Source organism: Panicum virgatum, chromosome 9N (assembly GCF_016808335.1).
Source record: "Panicum virgatum strain AP13 chromosome 9N, P.virgatum_v5, whole genome shotgun sequence".
NCBI lineage: Eukaryota > Viridiplantae > Streptophyta > Magnoliopsida > Poales > Poaceae > Panicum > Panicum virgatum.
This window is the reverse complement of record NC_053153.1, coordinates 5184157-5194600: the sequence shown is the minus strand read 5'-3', so window position 1 is coordinate 5194600 and position 10444 is coordinate 5184157. Positions and strand designations below refer to the sequence as shown.

The following is a 10444-nucleotide window of genomic DNA, read 5'->3' as shown; positions in this document are numbered from 1 at the left end:
ATTTGGCTTACGATAACATGCGACTCGTTGGCGTCACGGTCCATGCTCGTGCACCATCCTGGCATCGCTCGCTTGCAGGCAAAGCAGCGAGCACCTTGCGCGCACCCGCCGGCGGCACGCCGAGGCGCTAGGACACGCAACGCGAAACGGAGAAACGGAGGTGGGGCTAGCAAATGAGCGGAGACGATGGCAGCGTTGGGGATAGGACATACGTACCTTTTTTTTTTGACAGTCGACAGGAGGGGGAGGGAGGGAAAATATATTTGTCGCGCGCGCAGCAAGATCGAGCGCGAGCTGTCGCAGAAAGTTACTGTGCTTCTTCAAGCTTCAGCTGGTGATTGTGGTTGGCGCCGGGGTTAGGGGAGTCTCAAAATTGCTTATTTTTCAAACACATTGTTAATGCAGAAAAGATTAACCTCTGTTTATATAATTATTTGTAATTAGTCTATATTTAATACTCAGTATTAAACATCGGATTTGACCTCGAAACACCTCCTCAAAGGAAGATGGACGAGTATTTAGGGTACTACTAGGTTTTTTTTGAAATATTTAGGGTACTACTAGGTGGCCTTCTGTTTTTAAAATATCCGGGTCAATGATCTTAGTTTTTGGGCCCCAGTACATCACAGGCCTGTGTATCAAGCCCAAATCAAGGTTATGGCCCAAATCGAGTCCGATCTGGGGACAGGAAAAATCGATTTCTTTCCAGGGCGGCTTGACCATGACCAAACAGGAGGAAAACGTGACGGAGTCGCGGGTCGCGGCAACGTGACTCGACTCGGCTCGGCTCCGGTCAGCCTCGCAGAAACGGGGAACTCCCCCGAGGACGCGGACGGAGCCGGGAGCCAGCCAGGAATAGTTGCCCGTCTGCTCCGCCGCGTAGGCGGCTAGCTCGGCTGGATTCCTCTTCTCCTCTTCCCCCGCGCCGACGGACGGAGCAATCGAGAGGGGGAAACTGCGGCTAGGCCGGCCGCCTGATCGAGCAGAACCAGGAGCCGCGCGGCGCGCGCCATGGCAGCAGGTTCGTGTTCGTCTTCTGCACTCGCGCGCGCTCGGGCGTCTTTCCCGTTTCCGTCATGCGCGTCTGGTTGATCGGTTGCGCGCGTAGCTGGCTCGATCCGGCCTGCCGGTCGGTTGGTCGGCGGGGATGGGGGTGGGGGAAACGATCGAATTCGTGCCCGATTTCGGTGTGATCGGTTGGTTTTGGGCTCGCGATTGGGTGGGCGTGTCAGGTCGGTTGGGCTGCGGTGCCGCTGGGTGGCGGTACTTAGGGTTCCTTATTCCCCCTTTCCCTTTGGGAATTTGATTTCGTGGCGAGCCGCTCATCAGCGAAGGAAAATTGGTACGATTAAGAGAAGCACGCGCAAAAACAAAAGTGCCAAACTCGAGGATTATTTAGCTTAGGATGAACTTGCTGCCTTCAAGGACGCATGTAGCTAGGCATGAGCTTCTGCAATTTGAAACACCAGTATGCTTGTGGCCGATTGCTACCCCGTATTTATGAGAGAAACAGGATATGATTCTTAGCTTTAGTCTAGTGTTTTTGTGATGATGCCAACATTTCTCCTTTTGTTTCTTCCTAGATGTATGTAAAGTCCATTTGAATCATTCTGGGGAAGGAACACCCTTTCAAGTTCAAGTGTAGTTATAATCTAAAACATATGGTGGCAAATCTCACAGGTGTGTTATATTGTCGAAAGTCATCAACTCATCAATATAGGCTTTGCAGGATGAAATCTTGCTGGCATTCATCAAAGTGTAAAATTAACAAGCTGAAATATTGGATAAAGCTGTAATTTGTGATGCATTGATTGCTGCTCTTGTTTATTCAGTTCATGGATATCCATAGTTTAATGTTATATGGACATTGCATCTGTGAGGTATATTACCTACATGTCGAGGAACTATAGGATTGAGGTCTCAGCATGGTTACTTTTTGTTTTACATGTAGGAAGTAATGATTAGGTTGAACTAGTGCATGCTGTTTTGATTGCTCAATCTACGTTATTCAATCCCCTGTCTTTATGCAATACCATATAGACTTATAGGCACCACTTTCACATTCCTTTTCAATGTATGGCTGTTGCCATCTTTGTTTGTGCTTTGAGGCTTAGTGGAATTTTGTCCATTGATGTGGGCAGGTGGTAATCCACCACCAAAGCCGTGGGAACGTGCGGGAGCTTCATCTGGTCCAGCACCTTTTAAGCCCCCCTCTGGAGGTACCACAAGTGATGTTGTTGAAGCTTCTGGGACAGCAAAACATGGAGAAATTGTTTCCACTACAGGGAACAATGCTGCTTCCAATGTAAACAGCAACATTTCAAGGCCAGTTCCCCCAAGGCCATGGCAGCAGCAAGGCTATGGAAATTCCTTTGGGGGTAATTGATAATTTTGTGCACATTTTATCAGATATTCTTGTGTCTCAGTATTTAACCTTTTGATTAAAACCGTTGCATTATGCTATGTAATCTTTCATTGAAAATGTAGGTTATGGCTCCAATATGTATAGCTCCTATGGTGGATTCAGTGGACCCTATGGAAATAACATGTGTTCAGGTTATGGAGGAGGTTATGGTGGTATGTACGGAGGTTCTGGAATGTATGGTGGCTCGATGTATAATGGTGGAATGGGAGGTCAATATGGTGGTTATGGTATGGGTGTTGGTCCTTATAATCAGGGTCCAAATTCGTTTGGCCCTCCCGCACCACCCCCTGGATTTTGGGTTTCCTTCCTACGAGTGGTAATATATGTTTACAGCCAATTTACTGTTGAAAACACTTTGAGGAGCCCTCATCATTCTCTTGACCAATTCTCTTGTTATACAGATGCATGGTGTCGTAAATTTCTGTGGGCGGGTTAGCTTCCTTGTTAGTCAGAACACTCAGGCGTTCCACATGTTCATTACTGCACTTTTGCAGGTAACTTTCGACTAATATTTCAATATTTTCCCTGTTTTAACTTATTTCGTGTGTATTCTTCTATTTTCCTGACCCAATATTATTGTCCCCATAGCTATGCGATCGAACTGGAATGCTTTATGGTGAGCTTGCAAGGTTTGTTTTACGTTTGCTGGGGATCAAAACAAAACCAAAGAAGGGTGGTGTTAAGGGCAGTGGAGCTGCATCATTGGAGGGAACAGGCCAACAGTTTGTGGAGGCGCCAAAAGCTGCCAGCAACTCATGGGACAGCGTCTGGACTGAGAATGGCAAGGGGAAGTAAACGCCGCATTTCTGTGCAGTGAGACAGTTTTTTTTTTTGTGTGTGTGAAAGGAGAATGGTAAGTTTGCTTGCGGGAAGAGAAATCCGCTGATATCTGTTCAGATGCATTTTGCATTTGGATTAGGAAGCAAAACAAGTAATCCCTAATGCTCTTTGCATTTGTCATGTTGTTCCCTAGTATACATAGAGATCTATTACGGTGGTAGTTAGTCTGCAATGAGAAATGTGTGAGTTGGTAAAATATGGCTTTCCTAAAAAAATGGTTTGGCAGTACGCCGGTACCCTGTACTGAGAAAAGTGAAACGTGATAACAAAAAAGATTTCATTTTATCTGAGTCTTGGTGTATGATGGTACTACAAAAAAGATTATAGAATTATATATTTCTCGTCTCACATTTGTTTTGCAGCAGGCGATCAAACTGATGTTGAGATTGTGCGATCAATGAATCCGCCAATTGAGAGAGTGCTGGGATATGATTAGCTGTAAGATGAGGTTGAGGCTTGTACTGTTACCTGGAGGGCATTTTCTCATTTCCCATACATGTGGGGACGGAGGATAACATAATTACAAATGTATACATATTCTCTGGTGACTTCGCCAGATTTGCCTGTGGCCAATTTAACCATATTTTCCTTGTTGAAAAGTGGCTGAAACTGAATGCCTATAAACTGTTTGCCTTGTTCATCGTTCGAGCTAGAACCTCTCTTCAGATTTTGGGATTGCTCTTGTAATACAAGCTTCCATTTGCCTGAACGATCATCATTGCTTGGTGCCCATTGTGGACCGGAGAGCGCGAATGTCATCTATTCTCCCGATTCAAACTGCACCACCATCCCCATCGTAATATGAGCCCGTGAGAGCAACAAACTGCCCATACAGATCGCCACACAAAAACGACCCCTCCTATGGCCTTATCCTCTAGGAAGCAACCTTGACTTGGGTGGTACCAGTGTTGCTTCAGACGTGCCTCTCAACTCGATTCTAGAAAGCAAGGCTACAGTGAGAAGAGACAAACCACTTCGATTCAACCCAAAAGGAAAAAAACAAACTTTTCATCTTCATTACTACTCCACTGTGGTGCTCCATCAGTGCACGGATCGGAGGGACAGGTGACGTCAAGTGGATGAGGAAGCTGTGTCGGAGGAGCCATCCTTCATCACGACCTCCAATAGCTCATCCAACCTCTCGGTCGGTCCCTTTCTCGCATCTCTTCCCACGTTTCCCCCCGCGCCTTTGTCTCCATGCAGAAACCTCCGTCCCTCTCACCGCCACTGCACAAGCCTCCTCCTATACTACCTGCGCTCCTCGCTCTTGCTCGATCCCTAGCTTCTCCACTGCCTCCGATCCTCCCCCTCCCCGTCCTTCTGTAAAGGTAACAACAACAACGTAACTCCTCATCATCATCCACCATACTCAATATAAATTCCTCATTCCATGCATGTTGCCGATTTCGCATCGTCGTTTTGCATCTTCGGACGAGTAGTGTAGAGTGTCTCTGTGTTAATCATGTTGCTTGCTAAGCGTTTTGAACCGAGGAAAGGGATTCATAGGTGTTTCTCATTTTATATCGTTAGGGGATGTTAATCCTCATCGGCTATCACCATAGATATCGGATACTGCGCTGCTGTCCTGGAATTTTCAGTTTCTGTGAGGTTGAGGGTACTGTTATCACCATCCTCCGCCCCCCTCCCGATACTGTTATCGTAATATGAGAGGATCCTATTTTTAACCCCTGCGATATCGCAGCATACTATATTTATCCGTGCTAGGTGAGCAATTGTTTGCAGATTGTACGTATATATTTAGACATAATCCCTCCATCCTAAGAAAATCATTTTAGGACTCAGAATTTGTCCCAAAAAACAATTCACTTCACCCTATTTAACATGTGAATGCAAATATCAATTAGTGTAAATTATGGCCAATAAATAGAGGCAAAAAAGATTATTTTACCTTCTTATTAATCTGTTATAAAACTACTAAAATGATTTGTTTTTGGGGGTGGAGGGAGTACAATCTCGTGGGCAAAATGTCGAAAATATAACACATTTGTTTATTTTTAAAAGAAAAAGTATATCTGGAAGACTGGAATCAAAGTATCCTAGCTCAAGATTGACCGGAAGCTCTGGTAGCTAGCCATATGTAACACAATTACACAAAGCAATACTGCTTTCTATTTTTAGTGCATGCATGCATGGTGCATTACTGCATTCTGCTTTGAGCTCTCTTTGATCCAAGTGTAACCAGCACATTCGTAATTTGAAATTCAGCAGAAAGTTCAGGGTCCGATATTCGCTTTCGTTTCGCAGAGAGTGGTGTGGGGGCTCCGGCCGGCGGCGAAGCCACCATGGGGGAGATCACCAACGTCATGGAGTACCAGGCCATCGCGGAGCAGAAGCTTCCCAAGATGGCCTACGACTACTACGCCTCCGGCGCCGAGGACGAGTGGACGCTCAAGGAGAACCGGGAGGCCTTCTCCAGGATCCTGTAAGCCTGCTTGAGAGTATTCGCATCTCTTGAATTTTGCAAAGAACCATATCCATGTGCGATGATAAATTGTATGAGACGCATGAGTTGCCCTTTTGATGCAACTGCACCATGCGAGATGAGTGTTCAGTACTCTTTGGTACTTTGAAATATAGTGATCCTCTGATATGGTCGTCCATTCCGGTCATTCCTTTGGCTTATCTTGTGGATGCCAGAGCCTGACTGTAATCTTGTGTGATCAGATTCCGCCCTCGCATACTGATCGATGTGTCCAAGATTGACATGACCACAAGTGTTCTGGGCTTCAATATTTCAATGCCCATTATGATTGCTCCCACTGCCTTTCAGAAAATGGCTCACCCAGATGATATTCAGTTTAACTCTTCTGTTACCCTGCAATCCTCACTAGATTGCTTTTACCGATGACATCGATATTCTGCTATATAAGTTTGGGCAGTACCTTCTGCATAATTGGACAGCATTAAGTTGAGTAGCATTTGTTTGTTGATGTCACTGATATCTCGTCCATCTTCAGGGGAGTATGCAACTGCACGGGCAGCATCAGCAGCAGGGACTATCATGGTATTTTGGCACACAATCACTGAATAATAACCAATAAACCAAACCAAACAGTACTGCAACTGCAAGTCATGTTGGAAAGATCCTGAATAACCTGCCTGATGTTGTCTTCTGTTTCAGGCACTGTCGTCATGGGCTACTTCAAGCGTCGAGGAGGTCGCCTCGACCGGGCCAGGAATCCGTTTCTTCCAGCTATATGTAGGGATGCCAAACTATCACTATCAGAGAGCGTGTATTTGACTGCAGTGTATTGTGGTTTCTCCTAGTGTGACGGTCCTTCTGCATGTGTGCCATGAACCTTTGCAGGTGTACAAGGACAGGAAGGTGGTGGAGCAGCTGGTGAGAAGGGCCGAGAGGGCCGGGTTCAAGGCGATCGCGCTCACCGTGGACACCCCACGCCTCGGCCGCCGCGAAGCCGACATCAAGAACAGGTCGGTTCTCTTCTGCTCTTGCCTCGTCAGGTACTCAGATCCAAAAGGACGAAGATAACGGGCGACCTGGGTGGGAGCGCGCTACCCGTTGCTGTAGGGAGAGCAGCAGTGGTGTGTTGTCCAAAAAAATGGGGTCCATGTATTTTTTTAGAAAAAATGATTTATCTCCATCATACGATCTTCGTTTTTGAAACCGTTTGCACCATTGCATTCTATGCGACGAGGGGAACAAAAATAGATCCCACTTGCATATATTTTGATGATGTTTTTCACTCGTGCCAAATTGCTATATGCTATCACATAAGTTGTCAAAATGTCTACACATAACTTGCCACACTTGTAAAGTAAGAGTTGCAACAAAAAATAGCATTTTTTTGTGTAAGTTGTCAAGAAAAAAAGATATTTACCATGAAATCATACTTTATTACGCACAGAAGTTGTCACAAAGATCAGAAAAAATGTCATGCACACGAGTTGTAAAAAAAAATCTTATACTAAGTTGCCACACTTGTAATATAGAAGTTGTCAGAAAACAGGAGGTGTCTTACACATAAGTTGCCACACATATAACACATAAGTTGCCACAAACACAGAAGGGTGTCGTAAACATAAATTGCTACACATATAACACATAATTTGCCACACAATATAGAAGGATGTTCTACACATAAATTGTCACATGAGTTGTTGGTGGACACTCTGCTTTTTGACAAACTCATATAAATGAAATGCTATTTTTTATGACAACTTGTATATTACAAGTATGACAATTTATGTATGTAACACTGTGCGACTTATGTTATAGCATATAGCAATTTGACACTGTTGCAAAACGTCGTCAAAACATATGTAAGTGGGATCTAGTTTTGTTCGGCTCAGAACACTGTGGTGCAATCGGTTCTCAAAACGGAGCTCCTATGAGCGAGATAAAATATTTTTTAGAGAGAAAAAGAGATGGGCCCCGTGGGCTGGTTGCTGGGTGGTGGAGGCGCGCGAACGTGACCGGTCGTCTAATAAACTTTATTTTTTTAACCTCAAACAATATAAAAGTAGATGGGCCACGATAGCCCAATTTTTACCGACGAGGGACCGTAGTAGGCCGCGCCAGGCCGCGCGGGGTCGCGCGCTCCGCGTGAGAGCAACAGGTCGTCAGATACCTTTTTCCATCCCAAAATGAGTTACAACCATGCCTCCTGACTAGGGGTGGTAATGGGCCCTGGCCCTAATGGTCTCATCACAGTCCACCATGGCCTTTAAAATTTTAGTTCAAAATTATATAGAATTAGAGCCCGGCTCTTTTAAAGCCCGGCCCTTAAATTCTCTAGACCAAATTGCAAGGCCCTTTACCGCCCCTACTCTGACATGGCCAAGCAACAAAATGTTTGCACTATGCAGGTTCGTTCTGCCGCCACACCTGACGCTGAAGAACTTTGAGGGCCTGGACCTCGGCAAGATGGACCAGGTTTGTGACATCTTCAGAGTTCTTTATTGCAGACCGTTTCTGCTCACGTGAGTTCTCACCCACTGATGACTGATGAAACTGGCCTGTTTGGCATTTGCAGGCCAACGATTCCGGGCTCGCGTCGTACGTTGCTGGGCAAATTGACCGCACCCTGAGCTGGAAGGTATATATGATCTTGCTTTGATATGACGAGATGCCATTATGCCAATGGCTGGAGCAACTGTGATCCGCTTGTGAGCGTGCAGGATGTCAAGTGGCTGCAGAGCATCACCTCGCTGCCGATCCTGGTGAAGGGAGTCGTCACGACAGAGGACGGTGAGCTTCTTCAGAGCCTTCTCCTCCTCCTCCAGAGTCCAGACATTACACTCTCGTGAAGATTGCTGACGACGCCGCGTCGTCTATTCGACCGCAGCGAGGCTGGCCGTCCACTCCGGCGCGGCGGGCATCATCGTGTCGAACCACGGCGCGCGCCAGCTGGACTACGTGCCGGCCACCATCAGCGCCCTCGAGGAGGTACGCCGGCGCACCGTTCTTTTCTTCCTGCTGGTGGCTAACGCGATCGGCGACAAAAGCAGCCGGCGAGATGATGACAGAGCTGCTGTTGTTTGTTGGTGGAAACGCAACGCAGGTCGTGACGGCGGCCCAGGGGCGCATCCCGGTGTACCTCGACGGCGGCGTCCGCCGCGGCACCGACGTCTTCAAGGCGCTCGCCCTCGGCGCCTCCGGCATCTTCGTGAGTGCCCTGCCCCTCGCTCGACCCAACCACAGCCAGCCTCCATGCCGCCATGCGCAGAGACTGATTCCTTTGCGTGTGTTTCCTCTTCCAGGTCGGGAGGCCGGTGGTGTTCGCGCTGGCGGCGGAGGGCGAGGCGGGCGTCCGGAACGTGCTGCGGATGCTGCGGGAGGAGTTCGAGCTGACCATGGCCCTCAGCGGCTGCACGACGCTGGCCGACATCAACCGCAGCCACATCCTGACCGAGGGCGACCGCCTCCGCCCCACGCCCAGGTTGTGAGCAGAGAGCGCCGCCGCCCCCACCTCCTCACCTCGCCTATCAATCACGCAATCGATCAACGATGGTGCCCCGACGGCCGGGCAGCTCGATCGCCGCGCACCCAATAATCCCCTACCTCCATGGTAAAATAAGAAGGTTAAAGAACTAGGTAATTCCCCGTTGCTGCGGAATTTTTTTAAGATGCTTTTTTATACATACATGATGTAAATAAAAAGTAACATAGTACCATTATATAATATAGTGGTGTATAGATCATATACAATCATTCAGAATGCACCTTGTTTTAGGATGCGACAATAATGGATGGCGGGGACCAAACATCTTGAGATGATGACGAATGAGATTACAGAAACCTGCAAGTTGTGACAATAAATATGTTTTAGTTTGTGATGTAGTTTTGACAATGGAGTCAAAAATAAATAAATAAATAAATAAATAAATAAATAAATAAATGTTGCAATATCTGAATTGATAATCTGAAGACGACCGAAACAAAGAGGCCATAGTTTTTGGGTTATAAAAAGAGAACATAGAAAGAAGAAAGAGTTAATCCTTTTGTTCTAAACTGAGGATGACAAAATCACATGATGCATACCTGGTGGCTACCGGCTGCCAAGCTGTCGTGGAATTCCTGGTTACAGACTTCCGTTATCTTCAAATGGCAGGTATACTGATGACACCTCACGAAATTATGGAGCAAAATAACCACCGGAAAATAATTGGTAGAATTTCACAAAAGGAGTCCACAGTAATCACCAAAAGCAAGTCGATGGCAAGTTTTGCCGCATCTACTAAAACTAACTTCTCCAGAGGCAGTAAAGCCGCGGCTCCAAGTAGTTATTGGAGCCCGAGCAAGTTGTCGTACTTGGGGACGAAGGCCCCCGTCGAGCCCTGCACGGGGAGCGGCTTGATGTGGTGGCCCTGGGCTAGTGGGCTTGCGCTTCATGATGGTGAACATGATCGTGGTTGCCACCAGCGCTGCAATCACCGCCACGATGCCGGTTCCTGCCGCAGCCTTGCGTGTAGTTGGACCCAATCTCCGCCGCCTCCTATCGCATTCGCCGGCGGAACGCCTAATGCTCCGTCTGCACGCCTCGCTCCAGCGTTGTTACCGCATTGACAAACGACCTTTTAGCTCCTCTGCTCGGCGTCTCGAATGCGTAGCCTCTGCAGCGGCGGGTGGGCTGGTTGGGTTGGTACGGGATTTGTATAGTTGGCCAGATGTAGTTGGCCAGGTGAATGTGATCGGAC

The 10444-nt window shown here is 47.2% G+C and overlaps 2 protein-coding genes across 7 annotated transcripts; both read left to right on the top strand.

Moving 5' to 3' along the window:
• The first annotated feature begins 803 nt into the window (after window positions 1–803).
• On the top strand, window positions 804–3555 carry LOC120687892 (peroxisomal membrane protein 13-like). The gene is made up of 5 exons (XM_039969978.1): window positions 804–1021; window positions 2142–2378; window positions 2488–2741; window positions 2827–2919; window positions 3014–3555. The coding sequence occupies exons 1-5, from the start codon at window positions 1012–1014 to the stop codon at window positions 3218–3220; spliced, it is 801 nt and encodes a 266-aa protein (XP_039825912.1). The 5' UTR covers window positions 804–1011; the 3' UTR covers window positions 3221–3555.
• A 774-nt stretch (window positions 3556–4329) lies between these two features.
• On the top strand, window positions 4330–9587 carry LOC120687891 (peroxisomal (S)-2-hydroxy-acid oxidase GLO1-like). 6 transcript variants are annotated; one of them, XM_039969976.1, is made up of 12 exons: window positions 4455–4593; window positions 5531–5708; window positions 5951–6075; window positions 6244–6290; window positions 6408–6485; window positions 6594–6718; window positions 8114–8180; window positions 8281–8343; window positions 8426–8495; window positions 8593–8693; window positions 8809–8913; window positions 9008–9580. In XM_039969976.1, exons 2-12 carry the CDS (start codon window positions 5569–5571, stop codon window positions 9191–9193), a joined length of 1107 nt encoding a protein of 368 aa, XP_039825910.1. In that variant the 5' UTR covers window positions 4455–4593; window positions 5531–5568; the 3' UTR covers window positions 9194–9580. The 6 variants fall into 6 exon arrangements, with proteins under 6 accessions (XP_039825907.1, XP_039825905.1, XP_039825909.1 ...); XM_039969973.1 differs by lacking the exon at window positions 5951–6075 and having other exon boundaries at window positions 4330–4593; window positions 9008–9587; XM_039969971.1 differs by lacking the exon at window positions 5951–6075 and having other exon boundaries at window positions 4330–4593; window positions 5495–5708; window positions 9008–9587.
• Window positions 9588–10444: the final 857 nt, after the last annotated feature.

Bases quoted from the DNA above. Each gene is read 5' to 3' on its own strand.
- LOC120687892 (XM_039969978.1), top strand. The intron at 2,379-2,487 runs GTAATTGATAAT...TTGAAAATGTAG, and splicing joins CTATGGAAATTCCTTTGGGG to GTTATGGCTCCAATATGTAT. The intron at 2,742-2,826 runs GTAATATATGTT...CTTGTTATACAG, and splicing joins GGGTTTCCTTCCTACGAGTG to ATGCATGGTGTCGTAAATTT.
- LOC120687891 (XM_039969971.1), top strand. From the start codon at position 4,345: ATGAGGAAGCTGTGTCGGAGGAGCCATCCTTCATCACGACCTCCAATA. The intron at 5,709-6,243 runs GTAAGCCTGCTT...GTCCATCTTCAG, and splicing joins GAGGCCTTCTCCAGGATCCT to GGGAGTATGCAACTGCACGG. The intron at 8,694-8,808 runs GTACGCCGGCGC...AACGCAACGCAG, and splicing joins CCATCAGCGCCCTCGAGGAG to GTCGTGACGGCGGCCCAGGG.